The sequence below is a fragment of the Gobius niger genome (assembly GCF_951799975.1).
Source record: "Gobius niger genome assembly, chromosome: 20".
Classification (NCBI taxonomy): Eukaryota; Metazoa; Chordata; class Actinopteri; order Gobiiformes; family Gobiidae; genus Gobius; species Gobius niger.
The window spans coordinates 11,623,588-11,642,525 of NC_136871.1; the positions used below are offsets into that span (position 1 = coordinate 11,623,588).

An 18,938-nucleotide genomic window follows, 5' to 3' on the forward strand; every position below is an offset into this window, starting at 1 on the left:
TACAGTAAATTAAGTTACAAAAGAATGAATCTTCAAACTCCATTCTTTTCTTTGAGCAGTGGCCTTCTGTTGTCGATTACTTCACGCACTTGTTTCTTCTACTTCTTCCGATGGTCACGACCGGTGCACCCTGGCAGACAAAGCGGTGGACTCGAGCGACCTCCCAGTTTACACAGTCATTTATTATCCATAATGCACTTGGTACTCTGCGGAGACATGTGCCCTTCTCTCCCCTTGTTCATCCCTGTGTCACGGCTCGACATTAAAGCAAGCCGGCTCTCTGGTTTTACATAGAGTAGTGCTCTTTCCTCCTCCTCTCTCATTAGAGACCAACCTTTGTGTGAGCGTGGGGGGGGAGGCCTCTTGTGTCTGTCATAGCAGCAGATAATGGTCACCCCATGCTCTTTACCATGCTCCATGTTCTCTGTGATCTTTGAGGACATCATTATGTATTTCAAAAGAAAGCACTGCGTCTCTGTACCGACGCTCCTCGCGGGATTGTTTTTTACTGACAGTACAGTCCCTTCCTTTGTGATGCACTTTATCTTCATTTTACATCTTTTCATCTTGCACTCTGCATTTTGCTCCGGCTTTGGTGATGTTCCCTCGTATTATATGTGCATTAATCCTTCAGTGGCCATTCATAATTGCTGATGCTGCTACAATGACTTGTTGTGCCTGGCATAGTAAGCAGGTTAGCAGCAGCCAACACCTGCCGCGATGCACCCCATTACCACTGATTGCTTATTACACAACTTTTTTTAATATCTTTAATGGTGTTCTGCTGACATTTTGGAGCTCATGGCCTTTTTGTAGTGCAGTTCCTTCTGTCTCCTCAAGAGCTGAAAGCCTCACCTGCTGATATAACGAGGTGTTGTTCCTCTTATTTAAAATGTGATCTGGCATCTGGTTAATGACTAGCAGCTATTTTTAGTCTTATTTTCTGGCTTCACTTGTTGCTTCTACACCAGCAGGAAATGAGTCCGGTTTAGGGCAGCACAATATATCGTTAAAGTACTTAACAAATATCGAATGAAGCTTCATGTCGGACATTTGATCCACTTTTGTCTTTTGTTTTTCCTACATCTCCAACATTGGGCCACGACGACTCCTACCTTCCTCCTCACCTGGCACTGGGATGCACATCTTTGTTCCTTAACTTGTTTCGTTTTCTTTTAAAGCAAACGAGAAAAAAAAAAGAAGCCCTCTCCCGTGAGTCGTTTCTTTTCTGCACTTGCCTGCGGGCCCTCCATTCCATCTCGCTTTGAACTCTTTTTAATTTTGCACTGTAGCCGTTTTTATTAACATATTTATTCATTTATGACTCCTCTCAAAGCCCCTTTTGCATATGAGCGCACCTTTCAGCTCATTTACCGCGTAACTTCTCAACTCTCTCCGGCTAATACGGCACTATTTTAATCCCTGCCATGCTGTCATATAGGCTTTTTGGAGCTTGCTGCTTTCTGTCTAGCCTTTTCCAGTTCATTTTTCTCACTAAAAGAGCACTTCTTTATAAACCAAGGTCAAGGTGTCTCTCCAGTCATTGCGCAGCGGACACTTCCCCTTCACTTCCGCATTTCCACCCAATTTTTAGCCTGATGGCACCCACCTCCCTCTCCCACCTGGATAATAACAGCCTGTAGTGTCTTCTGTCAAAGCCAGGGCCCACAGTCCATTTGGATACACTCTGGTGATTGGGGGGTTGGCTGATCAGTGGACAGCCAAGAGTCGTCCTCTAAGTAAGACATTTCAAGGTGCTCCTGACAGCAAAGGGGGAAGCAAGAGAAGTGGGTGCAGTATAGGTTCCAATAAGTATCTATAACTGACTCTGGTCTGCATGCAGTCTCTTGATGTTGTCGCAAGCCAGCCTGGATTACTCCATGTATGAGATACATAGGAAGATGGTATGGGCTGGATCAGTCACAGTGCAGGAGGCGAGAGTTTGCAATGAGTCACTTTCAGTTAACCGTGGATCAACAGCAGCCCCACTGTATGTGTGGGCCGCATGTCCGGGCGTTCACTGCTCAGCTGCGACATGTGCACCCAGAGCGCATATGTTTTTACAGGGAGAGGTTTTGCCAGCTTATATTTTCAGATAAAAAATGGAGCATGACTTGACACTAATGGAGCAGCTTCACAACTTTGACTTGAACACGGTATCAGCTTGTTATGATCAATGTTTTCCAGCGGTTTGAGTCTGCTTGGAAATGCAAGCATGCTGCTAGTGATACTTTATGCTTAGACACGTTTCGGACTGCTATTTGAAGGCGCATTGAGTTGCCTTGTGTATGAAATGTGCGGTATAAATAAACATGCCTTGCCTTTCCTTGCCTTGCCTTGCCTGATGTAGCAGCGGTGTTGTTGAGTGTGCACAATTGGGTGCCTTAGTCTTTGTCCATGTTAAGACTCAATGGTTTAGTTGATCCATTTTGACCTCAGAACAAAGTACAGTATATATGGCCATGTATGCATCAGGACAGTATGGTGACTGGTGACTAAACCGTGCACTCTCTAAATTTTCCAACAAAAACGACAGTTCACCGGGTCGTTCATGCCAGGATTGTTTGTGGACCACAAACTGACTTCAAACTTCCCACACATGACGCCGTCAGATTTGTGTAAGTCTCGATTTGAAATCCAAACCAAACTACGAAGCACTCGACTGCCGTTCTATGTATCTCTTACATGGAGTAAGAAATTTGGCTTGAGCAGACATTTCAAAATAATGTATTTATGGGACCTCCCATATTAGAAACACATTATGTTAATGTAAACATGATATATAAAAAAAAAAAGAAAAGCATATGACTGAGAAAAGAGAAGCAACGCACACCAAAAGTTATATCAAAGATGCAGATGTTGAAAAAAATGTTGAAAAAGCATACCGGTAATCGCGTATTCTTTTTTTTTTGAGCATGCAATGTGGTTCATATAATAAAAAATGATCAGAAGAATGCCAAAACATTATCTTTAATTAAATATAGCTTTGGACATCGGCTACTTGAGCGTGTGATGCTGCTTTTTTTTAATTAACATTTGACGGCCATTGAAAATCACCATGTTCACCATTATACAAAGTAACATGCTTAATAGACACTTGTTTTATAAAATAATATTTTTGTAAAATATTGTTAGTACTCCACTTCTTTGTATCTTTTATTTGTATTATTTTATTGCCAATTAGTTAGGTAATTAGCATCCCTATTTGTACCCCCTTATCACCTGCTCCCAGGGGAATTTGTAAATTTGTATTGCAATGGAATATTTATTTATTTGCTTATTTATTTATTTATTAGTTTATTTGGTTGGGACAGTGCATGTTAATGAACATACATGGGTCTCATGCACTCGTGCATGTAAACATGCCACACCGGATTATAGCCTTGGGCTAATTTTCATCCGTCATCCCCCATGCGCACTCTTAAATACACTTTCATTTATCCTGACCTATTGTACATGTTTTTAGTGGTATGGAAAACCGGAATACCCGGAGGAGACCTACGCTGAAAACTCTACACAGAAAGGGCCTGTCCGGGTGGGAATTGAACCCGGGACCTTCTAGTTGTGAAGCACAAGCGCTAACCTCTGTGTTACCGTTTATTTTTTTAACAGCATAAAGCTAAACAACAAGGGTCACTGGTTCAAATCCTGCAGGTGCCCACTGTCGTTGTGTCCTTGGGCAAGACACTTCACCCTCCTGTGTCTGCGGACACTGGTGTATGAATGAGAGTGTGATTGGATGACTGGTTCATTGATGTAAAGAGCTTTGAGTGCCTAAATACAATTATTTCTAATTAAAATTAATGAATGAGTCTACAACTGTGCATGACACAAACCACAGTTTGCGAACCCCTGCTGTGTGTCCTTTCCCCTCATATATAGCCAGACAAATACTAATAATGGGACAGTTCTTTGTTTTTCATGTTTAGAACAAATTGTGTGAACCCTCACAAAACACAGAGTGCCGTCTTGCAGTCTTGACTCACAATTTCTGTCCTGCTCACAGGTGTTGGGGCTTCAATTTAAAGCATTAAACCACTTTCTCTGCTCTTGTCTGTTACAGATGCCAGGGAGATTGTTCTGAAGGCTCAAATCTTAGCTGGCGGTCGGGGCAAGGGTGTGTTTGACAGTGGCCTTAAAGGCGGAGTGCACTTAACTAAAGAGTAAGTAACACCCCATGAGTATTTCACACGGCGTCACTGTTCAAGGAAGATCTGTTTCTTACTTGTGTGACATCGACTTTTTGAGGGAGGAAGCACAAAGCGCTCTCTGAAGATGTTCCTGTTCCTGAGGCACTAAGGAACAGTTAGGATTATTTGTGCTGCAAATAAACAGTTTTTCTTTTTTTTTTTTCTCCACTGCCTCATTTCTTCTGCAGCTTCCCTCAATTAAAAAAGAGGATTTTGAGTTTGGCTGAAGTATTATGCGCCCTGTGCTGATTTTCTTTTTTTCCCCCAACTCCCAAGCTGTTTGGGATTTGGTGTCACTGCTAAGGCTTATTTTTTACTAAATGCATCCACAATTTGAGTTCACAACAGTTCTTGTTATCAATAATAGACGTAGTATTTTGTGTTGTTGCTGCACTTTTCGCTCATATTCCATGGTATAGACCATTTATTGCTACCTTTAGGGCAGAATGGTGATTTATGACAGTTGTTCTAGACATGTATCATTGTCACCCTACTTTGGTTGGGAATAGCCGCAAACTTTTTCAAAGTGAGACATGCTGAAGTTCATCGTCCCCAGACAGTGACACGAGTGCGCGGTTCACCTTCCTCTCATCTATCAAAGGATGAGCTCAACCTCTGGATTCATTTGTATTCACTTCTAAAAGCGGAGCAGGCTTCCAGAGGGCGCCGGAATGCAGCGTGCCTTTAAAGAGTTACAATAAGGAGAGCTTCATTCACAGTGATGTGTACTTTAGTGTTTCTCAAAGTGCTGCTATGCCAGAATATGTTACAGTGTCCTGAAAGTGCGCACGCATACCTCTCTTCATCTGCTCAAAGGACTTTTGTATGTGCAGATTGTCCCGTGTTTCATGTGGATGATTTCTTTTAGATCAATCAAAGCAGTCGTAACGTTACCTATCTTGTTGTTTCAGCCCAGCTGTGGTTGGCGACCTGGCGAACAAGATGTTGGGCTTCAATCTGACCACCAAGCAGACACCTCAGGAAGGAGTTAAAGTCAAGACGGTAAGAGAGATGTGTCAGGTTTTTCACTTTTTCTTCTTCGTGACCTCATTTCAAGGCCTTTTGAGTCCAGTAATGCACTTCTATGAAATTAATGACTGTGAAGGCTGTCTGGCTCCATGCTTTGTTTTGGTAGGTTAAAAGAGTTGCTGCCCGCTCTTGTTTACTGTGACTTTTCACTTGCTGGTGTTATGCTTCATTGCATAAATTGAACCGGGCCCAGTGTGAATTTAAAGTGTTGGGTAAACAACTTCTTCGGTGTGCCACTAACAAGCAGGAGTCTCATTTTCTGTACTCGCACAATGCACACGACACCTGCTTTCACAAAACATTTTCAGTTGATTTCTGCAGACTACCTGTTCTCCTACAGCGCTGTTTAGGAAGAATCAAATATACCGCACTTGTCACTTTTCAAAGTCACCTGGGACATTTCCAAGATCCAAATGAATGTCTCAGAGGAAGAAAACAAACAAAATACAAATGGAATTGCATATAGTCTGAGGACAAAAAGACATGGTCCCAAAGGGGCGCTGTCGTTTTTTGGGGGATTATAGTAAGAGACCTTGTGCCTTGTGAACTGCATACGAACTGTAGCTGTCAAATCACTGGCAGATCTTTGCTGTCAATCTGCTGATGAAGCTTGCATCACAAATCCACCTGAGGTTCCTGTCCTGAAGATTACAACAGGACCAGCACTGCTGTCATGGATTTACTGCCAGGACACTGCTTTGGGAATGAGTCAGGAAGATGGGATTTGCAGAGGATGACTTTAAAGGAGGGAGTTTAATCACAATCATTTGCAATTTGAAAACATTGTCTGACATTGGCATTTACTCGTCGAAAAAGTCAAATGGGAGAACTGACCAGCAGATGATGTTCTAAAATGCATGTATTGCTTTAAAGACTTGAGCTGTCGATACACGGGCAGTGCATTAGTGTGCAGGCTATGGCACATCCAAGTTCAAACAAAATCTAAACCATTAACCACATAAACTAATGACTTCCCGTCAAAGTATTTTCTTCCCAAATGAGGCTCCTGCTTGAGTTGGCTTATCTGTCCTGTTCAGCTTGTGTGCTTTGTCAGCCAACATGTTTCTTATTCAATGTGTTCGGAATTGTCTCCAGGCCATGCTTCACACATTGTGTCAATCATGCTTGCTATCTGGTGACTTTGTGGTCAGACTGCTATTTAACTTTCATTAGTGCACTGTCACATCCATGAGCCTGTGTTAATTATTCTATAACAGCTAATGAAAACAGATGCGGTTGTAGTACTTGATGTCAGTCGACTCCTTTTGCTGACCCCATTTTCCTCTTTTTCTTTGTTAATGGGTCTTGCCCAGGTGATGGTAGCTGAGGCCCTGGATATTAGCAGAGAGACCTACTTTGCCATTTTGATGGACCGTTCCTGTAACGGGCCTGTGATGGTGGGAAGTCCCCAGGGAGGCATGGACATTGAAGAAGTGGCTGACAAATCCCCAGAACTCATCTTCAAGGTATTGTAATAATTTCTTGTTGTGTACAAAAATCTGACGATATGCATCGTACCACAGTGACGGTGCAAGTTTTAGCCTCTATTTTTTAAATTTATAAGCTCCACGGCGCGTGACGTGTGTGTGCGCGCACCCAAACAGAGCGCATGTGTCATCATCACTTAACGCAAAACTAAAGGCTGCAGACACTCAAGACCTGCAAAGTTACATCCTCTATCCTTGGTATTCTTCAAGAATGTTAATAGCCAAATGCATCTTCAGTGCATTGGTAAGAGATATAATAAAGTTGTAATGGAAACAGCGAACTATATCTCCTATGCAGTGCATCAGTGCTTTATTAAAACATAAACACTTACTTTATTTTCCCCAAATGAATAGGAATGTGACATCATCCGTAGTTGTTAGTGATGGGCGAGTGAAGCCTCGTAACACCTAAAGGCGTTCCTGGCAAAAAAAGTCTGTAAGGTTCAAAGTCTCAGCGCTGTTTCATTCTGTTTGAACACTGACCTCTTGTGGACAAAGTTTATTATTGCGACTTCTCATAAGCATGACTGAAGCACCAACGCAATCAAGTTTCAAACGGTCAGTTTTATTATTTGCAGCCTGATATTGGTGTTTGAATGATCAAATCAATCATAGGCCGATAAATAAGAATCATTTTCTTGGTGTCGTGGGTCTGTGCTTCACGGAGCTTCAGTGGGCGGAACCGACTCAGTCACTTGCAGTGGCACTGCTCCTCAGAGGCAGGGCATCAATTCGCAATCTTTTTATTTTATTTCAGTCAGACCTAATTTTGCCACTGTTTGCTGTAGATGGCGCTCCTTACGTTTCCCTCGCCTGGTCATCCATCCACGCCTGCTATTGTATCTCTTCAAAAGCAGGACTTTGTAAAGAATGGGAGAAGTGGCCCACAGTCTGGCGCAGACACTTTCAGCACATGAACGAGGGGAAATGGGAAATGGGAGGAAATACAGCTCATTTATTTATCACTAATGATTTCCATCGTTATATGGACCAGAAAACATCCGGGGTTTAGCGCCTCGCCGCTCAAGGCAGCACAGTGAAACACTCTTAACCGGTGACCCCGCTTTGAGACACTGATATGCAACTTACAGACTGAAGCACTTTTCAAGACAATAGAGACTTTTGTCACGTGACCAGCTAGGAGACAGGCTTCGGCGTAGTGTTTCGAAGCTATCTGCTTCAGGCAGAGCGATACAAGTTCCGGAGCGCCAAGTTTTTTGGCCGTCACTAGTAGTTGTCATTTGGTTCGATTCCCAAAATAATTGGATATAAAACAGGTCCTCATCATTGTTAACAGATGTACAAAGTAAGCCTTACAGATGGAGATTCTACCAGCATATTCTTCTGCTTGTTTTTTTCTCTGCCTCGTTTGCAGATGTTTGCACAGATTGCAAAGATTGTGCAAAGATACAGTGTCTGTCATAGTACTAGATATTGCAAAGGAATGGATGGCAACATGCTGCTGTAGCGCTGCGGATTTAACAGAATGGCACACCCATTGCTTCCCAGTCGGCTTATGCACTGCAATATTATTTTTGAATTATAGAAAATGTAATAACTTGGAACTTATTCAATATAGTGACCTACTCTGATGTACCTAATTTCTTTCAACTATTTCACATTGCATTCCATCCGCATAGCCACTTATTACTGTCCATTATTTGGTAGTACTTCTCATCATCGCTTTCTTTTCTTTTCTGACTGCCTCTTTTATAGGAAGTCATAGATATTTTCCAAGGAGTTCAGGATGAACAGGCACTCCGGATGGCAGCTAATTTGGGTTTCAAAGGACCTCTGCAAACACAGGTAACAGCACCGAGGCACAATGCAAAGTGAGAGCAGTGCAGATGTATACACAAAGGGACGTATGCTCATTCCCCAACACACTATGCTTTTCCCATCATTAGTTTTGCTATGGAATATTGTCAAGTGCCATTACATTTGGCACATTGCCACGTGGGTGATGTTTTTTCTGGCTGTGACGCACAGATCATATGCCACAGGGATAGAATAAAAAAACAAGACAAAACTGAGCAACATGTGACATTAAGTATTGTTAAAAACAAAGTGTTTGTGTAATACACTCACTGTCTTTACAGTCTTTAAACAATAAATGTCTTACTAGTCAAGTGGGTATGTCTCTGACTATTGCTGCGATACGGCATTGATGTACTATAATCTAGAATAAGTGCTGGTGAGTTTCAAAGCATTGTTTTTCCTTGCTATTGTCTCTGTGGTTGAAGAAATCAGATTAGCTTAGATTTGTGACATAACAAATAGAGTTAAATCAGTTTAATGAGTCCCTGTTCCCAGAAGAAAAGCCGCAGTTCTGAGTTTTTACAGTGTCTGTAAAAGATACTTATCTAATTAAAGGATTACCGTAACACAGAACTTCATTTTATGACAAAAATATTAGAGCCATTGGTATAAATATTACAGAGTCACCTCTTCTGCTCACACAAAAGTATTTGCCCTTGTTTCATGTAAGTACACGTGTTAAATGTTGTTTTTAGGGTTATGCTCAGGTAATAATCTTCTGTGGTTCCATAGGCAGCTGATCAGATTAAGAGGCTCTATGATCTGTTCCTGAAAGTCGACGCCACACAAGTCGAAGTCAATCCGTTTGGAGAGACTCCTCAAGGACAAGGTACATGTGCCCTGGAAATCTATCTATCAGATCTAATTAATCTACCTAGCTATCTGTGCTTCTTTTGTGACCTCTCATTTATTGGGCTTAGTTTTTAATATTTAGCGTTTTCCCACAAAGTCGTTCCCAGACTTTCATTGACTCTCATCTGCTCATACCCTGTCGACTAACCCATCGCAGCAAGAAGTCTGATTTTTCTGTGTTTACACTTTGTACCAAGGAAAATTAAACTCGCTTCTCCTCAGCATGTTAGAGATTGTTGTGATGCTGCAAGTGTTAAACTCACGCTACGCCTGTTTTTCCTCTGTCTTTTTGAGGTACATTATAGCACAGCCTGTGGACAGTTATGACGTTATGCAGTCTCCCCAGACGGTTACTCTTGTTCTAAATATGGATTATGAAAAATTGACAATGGAAGTCCCTTGTTTTATAGTATCTCATAAATATTAATTGAACACGCCTTACAAATGAGCAAATGTTTTCACTTGCAGCTCATTTTCACATCAATACAAGTCATTCATTTGCTTGTCACATGTGAGCCAATGCATCTTAGATGATGATGTTTTGGACACAGTTTCACAGATTTTGCTAATTTGATTACTTGAAATACTTTGTGGATAATAGAGAAACTAAATAATAGATAATGATTATAATTTTGTAGTTAGGTTATCTTGCCTTATGTTCTCACTAGTTTGCTGTTGCTTTTTGACGTGCAATATGTGGCCTAGATATGAGAAAATGAAAGGAGAAAAGTAAGGTGTGAAGTTGTGCAAAACGACAAGCTGCCCAAACAGATATTTTATGCCATTAGAATTCAACTGTCGCCCTGCAAGTGATAACTGGCTGCATGATCAGTCTATCGGTGACTGACATGAACAAAGCAGTGGTAGACTTGGGTCTGGAGTTTTCTGGTTAAATTTCCAAATGCAAGGGAAAAGGGATTACAGTATTTCTGCATTACTGTATTTTCCAGATAAGTCGCTCCAGAGTATAAGTCGCACTAGCCAAAAAATGCATATTGAAGAAGAAAAAAAAAAACATATACAAGTCCCCCCAGATTATAAGTCGCACCAGCCTTGGCAACTACCTGGGCATGGAGGCATAACTGCATCGTTTAGCCTCTCCCGTCATCACATTGTTCAAGCTCTCATTTGGGAACTTGTTCAGATAACTATAGCAGAAAGAACATACAAAACACTCGATCTCACTCCAAATAACTAAATCCATTGAAATCGCCTTGGCAACTACCTGAGCACGGAGGCGTAACTGCACCGTTGACAAGCCTCTCCCGACAGCATGTTTTTCAAGCTCTCATTTGCATACTCGTTCCTCTAGATGTGGCCATCTAGCTTTTAGCCCGTGATTAGCTTTGTTTTGTTTTCTTCTCTAAGAGTAACTTCCGCTTCTCGCTCACTCCAAACTTTCTTTCAGCTGCTCGATTACCGATTACAGGAGTAGCAGATACTGATACAAGCCTAGAGCGCCCTCTGGCGGCTGTCAGTGTGAAAATAACTAACATGTGAAATGATATATTTTGATATATAAGTCGCACCTGAGTATAAGTCGCACTCCCAGCAAAACTATGGAAAAAAAGTGCGACGTATAGTCTGGAAAATACGGTACATTACAGTACTAAGGTTATGAGCACTATCCCTGCTCAAAGTTAGTTTCTATTGAGATTCCCACTCCTTCCCACTCAGGTCTCTCTTGTTTTGCTGTCTGTCTCTCTAACGCTCTGTGTCATCTCAACTCTCCCTGCCTTTACCCAAGTGGTTTGCTTTGATGCCAAAATCAACTTCGACGACAACGCAGAGTTCCGTCAGAAGGCAGTGTTCGCCATGGACGACATGAGCGAGAGCGACCCCACCGAGATGCAGGCTGCCAAGTGGGACCTCAAGTACATAGGGCTCGACGGAAACATCGCCTGCTTTGGTAAGAGGCTGGAGGGTAGCCTGTGTGGATGTAAACAAGGCAGCAACAGAACAGAAAGTGGCATTTTTTAGTCTTCACAACAATTTTATTGTCATCAGTCAACAGTAAAGGAAGGTGAATAATGGTTTTGCAATAAAGCTCCAAAGTACAGTTTCCTTGTGTTTGTGATTAATACAGGTTTAGATAAAGATGCATTATCCATATAATACTGCTGGTGTTTGCTTTAATAATCTCTCTAATAACGCACCTCTATTTACTTGCATTCGGTAAATAATTATAAAAAAGTCCATCTTGAAACTGGAGATTCCTGCATGTTTTATTTCGCTACATGGACAGTTTCTTTCTTTGTAATTGACAGAAACTTGGATACGTCTTACGTTACCAGAAACTGACCTTGACAATAAAGACCTGTATGAAGCTATGCACAGTGTTAGCAGTAACTGTAAATATTCCAAATCTTCTAACAATTCTCATAGGTGCTGTAAGTTTTTGGTCTCAGTTAAAACTTGGTTGACTTAAAAACAGCCTGGGCGCTCTTCCAGTCCACATTACAAGCAGCTTTCGGAGGACTCCAGAAGGATGGCTGCCGTATCCAATGCGTTCTAATTAGCTATAATCCACCCAGAAAGTCTCCAGTGAGCCAGATTGTTAGCATTCTCATTAAAGGGCCCCTCTCTTGTCATAAATCAAAGCACTTACAGTGCATCGCAACACTAACAGGTGCTCTCGTCCCAAACTACAAGCTCTGATAAACACATGAGCTGCTTGACTTGTACCCCCACCCACACCTGACACTCTGGTGCTTCCTAAGTCTCTTGAAGCAACAATAGCTTTTAAGGCTCGGCAGGTTCTGTGAGAGGGCCGTGTGCCACTGAAATTGCAGCTGTTAGAGCTAATTTCCCTCTTATTGAGACCTCAGTCGGGAACTCGCCAGGACACGCGTTCATTCGGGCTAAACCAAATGAGCAAAGACATTTTTTTGTGCAATTGGCGTGTACACATCTCAGCAGGAGAGCCGGTCTGGCGCCTGGCTAAATGATGACATAGCCCCGCAAAAAGGCGCAGCAGACTGCCTTTTAATCAGCGCTCTTTTTCTGAAGTCGTGAGTAGCGTCATAATCAGATTTTCTCCCTGTTGCTCGACTTCAAGCGCCCAATACTGATTTGAATATTTTCAATTGCCGCACATGCAATTTCAAAAGAAAAAGAGGAGATTTTCTTTCTGAGCGCTTTGCATGTCTTTGGTTCAAATGCAACTCTCGGGACAAAGTGTTTTTGGTGTTTAGTGGTTCCTTCACTGTTTTAATGTTTTCTTTATTAGGTCTCCCTCCATGCTTTTGTTTAACCCCCACGACTTCTCGCTCGTTTTTGTAGTCAGTTGTTTTCAACCTGATTTCATAAACCCGTGTGTCCACTGAGAATGATTTACAGTACAGCTCAAGGTCTCAAACTTACTCACTTACCTACACTTACCTACAATTACACTTACTTCCTAACACTTACTTACTGTACTTACACTTATTTACTCCCTTACTTTCTTAAACTTACTTTCTCTTAAATACTTACTCTTACTTACACTTACAGTATCTACTTACACTTACTTACTTAAACTTACTTTCTTTTACATGTTTACACTTACTTGCTCTTACTTATTTATACTTATACTTACTCATACTTACTCTTACTTACACTTACTTATGCTTTCTTGCACTCACTTACTCTTACTGACTCTTTCTTACACTTACTTACTCTTACTCACACTTACGCTTACTTATACTTACTTACACTTACTTATACTTACCTTCTCTTACTTACACGTACTCTTGCTTACACTTACTCTTACTTACACTTAGTTACACTTACTTGTACTTACTTACTCTTACTTACACTTACTCTTACTTACACTTACATATACTTTCTTACACTTACTTACTCATACTTACACTTACTTATACTTTCTTACACTTATTTGCACTTACTTATACTTACACTTAATTGCACTTACACTTACACTTACTTTTACCTACTTACTCTTACTTACCGACAATTACTTACTCTTACTTACTTACAGTGGGGAAAAAAGTATTTGGTCAGTTTCCTATAGACTTTCTATTGGATTTCGGCCAAATACTTTTTTCCCCCACTGTACTTACTTTATCTAACTTGCACTTGCTTGCACTTACATTCTTTTACATACTTACACTTACTTATACATACTTACTCTTACTTACATACTCTGACATATACTTACTTACTTACTACTACTACTTACTTGTTTTTCAAGCCTCTTATTTATTATTAAAAACTTAACAGACACTACATCATCTGTGAGGCAAAGTACCAGTAGTTCCTAGTATCCCGCTTGCGGACCACAATATTTAACTTTGTTTTTCTTGTCTTGCAGTCAATGGGGCAGGATTAGCCATGGCCACTTGCGACATCATTGACCTGCATGGGGGAAAACCAGCCAACTTCCTGGACCTGGGGGGAGGAGTCAAAGAGAGACAGGTCTACGAAGCTTTCAAACTGCTCACGGCAGATCCCAAGGTATGTGAAAACAACAAACTTAACTGCTCTTTTGATCATTAAAAAGTAAAAGGTACTCTGTAAGTCAGGATTTAGCTGTGAAACTCATTGGCTTTGCAGTCATGTATCTTGTCGGCGAGGAGCGCTGTCTCTCTGCCTAACGCTCAGTCAGAGACACAGCAGCGCTCATTAGACTGGGGGACCCTGGCATATGTCCATGTCTGACTCCAAAAGCACATTCAGTAGGAGTACGATTACGCGCCATCATTCTCTGTCTCTCTGCCATGATGAATTGCGCCTCAGTACAGTGTAATAAACACGCGCCTCACAGAACTCATCATTGCACGTGCGGTGTCCGGCGTGCTCACATGCATATTAATGGGGGGGGGCAAAATAATAAGCGCATATACGAATTTTAATGAAAGCCCTCTTCCCAAAGTCTCTGAGTGGCAGCAGCTTCGGGTGTTTTACAAGTCATTTGGCTCTGTGTGCAGAAAGCTAATAAGTCCAAACCAAACAAAGCCAGCCTTGTGACGATAGCGAGGGGCTGATGGTGTGTTGACAGGCTCTGCTGCTTCACATCCAACTCCATCAGACCGCCTTTGGATGTTTGGAACGTCGGCTTCACTTCAGGCTGCAATTATTTGTAAAACGATTGCATTGTGGAGTTTCAGCATGGTTGCAACAGTTGGGGGGCTAACACTGAAGTTAAAAGACTTGGTAACAGGATACAGCGTTCCATGTCAGCCGCTGCGACGTGTGTCTGGAGTCTGAATGTCTCATATGATTTTGTCTCGCTGCTCACTGGTGTCTTTGGTTTTCACATTACTATGTGCATATACAAGTCTGACAGTGATTCTAATGCAGCTTGTACCGAAGGTGAGAACAAAAGATTGATCGTCATATTTTAGGCTTCAGCTTTCTATGTCTTGTAATGAAAGTTGCATTCAAGAACTATAAATACTGATTAATTCAGACCTTCAGAATATAATGCTGCTTTTATGCTGGATCTGTTTCTTTAGTTGCTCTATCCATACTGTGTAGTGAACATACTGTACTTTGCTCTAAGTTATGTTTTAGCACACTAATCACATATTATTTTGTGAAGCTTCTCCTTCAAGGGGGCTACGCTGTAGAACTGGACTGAAACTGCAGACTAATATTAACATCTTTAGCAGAGAACTCAAACAGTACCTAAGCTCAAGTAAGAACCTATCTCAGTATGGAAAAACAGTGGCCTATTCCTTTAAATGATGTGTTTTAGCTATTGTAACCTAAAAGCCCCCTATGGACAAGTGTTGAAAATTAGCATATGTGCTAACACTTGAAAAAGGTGGTTCTCAACTGGTTGGTCGAGACCCAAAAGTGGGTCGTGAGCCTTTCCCAGAAAACATTTCTTTTAATGATGATATGACAAGTAATGATATAAAGTACCGCTACTATTGAGTTGTTTTTTTTCATAATTTCAGCTTTTGTGGCTTATTTAATGCTTATTAAACAACAATATATATTATTCATTTAAATATCTTTCAATTATTATTAAGTGATACACATTACATACATAGAGTGGTGGACAGATAAGGTGCGTATTTACATAAGTGAGGACGACACAGAACACATTAGAAAAGACACATGGAAAAATATTAAATGAAGCTGATGCTAAATTAAGTGAAACTTGCAAACAGAACTAAATTAAATGAATGATCATGTGTTGTCACTGACACCATCCGGCGTCCGGTCCGGCACAAACCTGCAGGGCCTGAGGTGTTACCCCCCCAACATCTGCCTCCACCCCAAAGCCAAAACCAGTCCTGGGTCCTGGGACTAGCTGCCACACAGTGCCCTCCACCCCAGTCCTAATTCTAGTTTTGTTCCCTTTCCCATGTTCATGTCTAAATTAGTGTGGGGTGCCTTCAAATAAGCATAGCCCTTACTATATTCTTTTGTTTCTACAATATGCTTCCCAGGGGGATTGTGGGTCCCGACACAATAGCAGTTGAGAACCATTGCTTTGAAAAAATGAATCTGGTTCGTCCAGTGTTATTGCTATATATTAAATCTATGAATATACTTTAATGACAATCAGTGTTGTAAAAGTTGAAAAAGTATGGCTTTCATCTGCCTGATATTTAACACCACATTTACATATGGCCTAACAAAGTCTTTGACATAGATCGTGAGTAGATAGTTCAAGTGGGTGATACATTTCGACACATGAGCGACCTATGAAAAATCACTTCCTTGACCGAGAGGACAACCTTTAAATGTAAAGTTTACGAACACTGTATGCATTTATGAAGCTACACAACTGTAACCAAAGCGCCAACTCTCCGTGAAAGGGTTCCTGCTAGCAACGGCTGCTTACCCCATGCAGACTTTGTTTTAGGCCTGTACAGAAATCTCCACTAATAGCACAATTATTGATGTATTCAGATGCACTTCCTTTCCTAACTCAAACACTTTTATTCCAAGTCAATAGTCCTAGCTGAGCTTTTCACGTCACCCATTTTTAGTGGAGAGCTCGGAAATGGCGGCATTTTGCAACCGTTTGTGCCTCATGTTGTTTCACTCTTTTATAGATGAATATAGTCAAAACTCTGCCACACAGGCACAGCAGGTGATGCATCGCCGTGCTCACATTTCCACTGTGTGTAGAGTCTATTTAGTCCCGCGTGATACTGACTGGCTAGACCGAAAAACTGGTGGATAAAAACGAATTGCGATCGATGTGGGGGAGAGAAACTACAAAGATTTGTCACTTTTAGCTCAAAAGGGGTGCTATCTACAATTATTGAACTGTTTTTCCACAAGCAAAGACGGGAGGTATAGTCTATATTCATTATACTGCTGGTCTCTAAACCCCCGCATGGACACTAGTCTCCTCCTTGGCCGTCCTCCCATTGCTTCCTCTCTTCTTCTCGGTCTTGGTTTGATTCCCTCGTTCCAGATGGGTTAGAAAGCCTTCTGCCTGTTCATGCTGCTATGTATGGAAATGGAGACAGCCAGCTCCTCCCTAACAGGAGGGAAAAGTAGAATAGGACTGACATTAAACTAGGTTGGAAGCATATTAGCATTTCAACCAAGGGAGCTAAGAAACCTGCTCTGATCTGTGAAGGGAATGTTAATCATTTCACAATAAGAAGCGAGAAGGCACTGCTTATTTGCATTTGGCTTTTTTTCCACGCTCACATTACCACAGCTAAAGTAAAAAAAAGAAAAAAAAATGAGCAGAAATTGAAATTATAATCGTGCCGTATGCTTCGAGAAGGCGACAAGGCAAACTATTATTGATTCACTGTGTCAATAAGTTGTCACGTAAGTGCCTTTTTCTTTTCCAATTCTAGAAAGTCACAGCCTTCAAATGAAGAAAAAAAAAAGACAAACTCTCCGGTGAGGTTTTGCTCCCTGCTTTGCTTGCATCGTACATCATTTATTTATTTATTTTGCTTTTGGAAAATGAAAAGTGTGCCAATTCCGGTTGCCGTTGTAATGCGTCTCTCAGCACACACCATTAAGGAGGCTTATTTCCTCCTTTGCCGCCGCAGAAGAAATAAGTTCAATGCGGCTTGAGGGGGGGGGGGTAATGTTCACCTGCATACATGAATACGGGCTTTTCATTGGGGACCTTCCAGTGATTTATGCGCTCCCTGCGACCAATGCGGCAGGTAATATCCACCTCTAATGACGTCATACATTTGGCTTAAAACAAGCACGAGTGTCATTCTATCTTCCACAGTCACTTTTTATGCGGATGTTTGTTTTTTTTTCTTCTCTCTCTCTGGCTTTTTCCATCTCTGAGCTTTGAAGTCTATGGTGCATTGTACTGAGTGTTGTGAAGTTGAGTGTCGCGCTGTCATAGAATCGGACCGAGAGCGTACTTCGGGACGACAAAGGCTTTCTTTCTTTTTTTTTTTTTTTTTTCAGTTTGTGTTCTCTATTGCCGTTCATTAGCTTATATTCAGGAGGAAAAATGAAGTGGAAGCGGATGAGAAAAGCTCTCCGCCGGAGTACCACAATACAGGAAGGGGAAATGATTGGAAGAAAGATGAATCATAAGTCACTGTGTATTGTGCCGTGTAACTCAGCTGGATCCAAAAGCATTCAGCGTTGTTTGAATTCGGCCCCGGGCTTTTAAAAGCGGGGACATATTTATTTTCCGTGCTAGAATAAATAGCCCTGCTTTCTTAATATCCACGTATAGAACAGTTTGTTGACAGACTGACTGAATTTATTGAGGTTTCCCCCTGCAGCACCTGTAGGCATGGAGCCAGAGCAGGCAGCAAATACCGACAGCCAAATAACCTTATTATTGCTTTGTGCCAGGGCCATAAAGCGAGTGGCAGATGGATGCTTTGTCCAACATCCATCCATTTTGTTCTCAGGGCTCTGGGCTTTTTCCTGTAATTTTTATAAGCAACAGCGCTGTGTCTTTTTACTGGACGTCGTATCACCCCTTTTAAATTATTACCACATCCAAGCTGTGCCATTGCTGTCATTAATAAAGTATAAGGTTCTTTGATATATTTTTCTTATCTTGTCACACAATGCGATATAAGTTGAGTGAAATGTATGAATAGGAATTGCCATAACGATAGATCTTGAAGACAAGGAGGGGATCAAGAGGAAGACCAAAAATTAGAATTATGGATCTTGTGATTGAGAACATGAAGTCTGTTTGATGAGAGAGGATGTAGAGTAAATATAAAGTTAGTCTATGGACAGTATTTGCTAGTAGTACATTCTACAATGGTTTATTTCTATCCACCTTCCTACGCCCCATGAGCCTTTGCGTGAAAGATGGGGGCAATTTCCGGTATGACCGGGGCTGCTGATTGTTTTCATGGAGGCCTTTTGCTTGAATCCACTTTTTATGAGCTTTAGAGGTGTAGACTATGTTGGAACACAAGCTGTAACAGCTGAGACGAAACTATGAGCCGTGATTAGCTACTCACAATAAAGACTTTACTCAGATGTGGCACTTAAAGCAGTACTAAGTAACTTATTTACCTTAATAAATCCTTTCCGTTGTCCTTGTGGGGGTAATACAAGTGTTTATGGGATGATTGGAGGGTCTTTCATCTCCCCCTGGTGTCTCTGGCCAGAAAACCATGTTTGCAACTTGACTGCC

The 18,938-nt window shown here is 41.4% G+C and overlaps 1 protein-coding gene across 1 annotated transcript in view; it reads left to right on the forward strand.

Moving 5' to 3' along the window:
* Window positions 1-18,938, forward strand: part of suclg2 (succinate-CoA ligase GDP-forming subunit beta) — a 94,561-nt gene that overhangs the window by 26,889 nt on the left and 48,734 nt on the right. Inside the window, exons 3-9 of the mRNA XM_079579316.1 lie at window positions 4,064-4,163; window positions 5,102-5,192; window positions 6,533-6,685; window positions 8,423-8,512; window positions 9,257-9,353; window positions 11,124-11,285; window positions 13,689-13,831. Coding sequence (XP_079435442.1) covers window positions 4,064-4,163; window positions 5,102-5,192; window positions 6,533-6,685; window positions 8,423-8,512; window positions 9,257-9,353; window positions 11,124-11,285; window positions 13,689-13,831 — 836 coding nt within the window. The remainder of the gene's footprint in view (window positions 1-4,063; window positions 4,164-5,101; window positions 5,193-6,532; window positions 6,686-8,422; window positions 8,513-9,256; window positions 9,354-11,123; window positions 11,286-13,688; window positions 13,832-18,938) is intronic.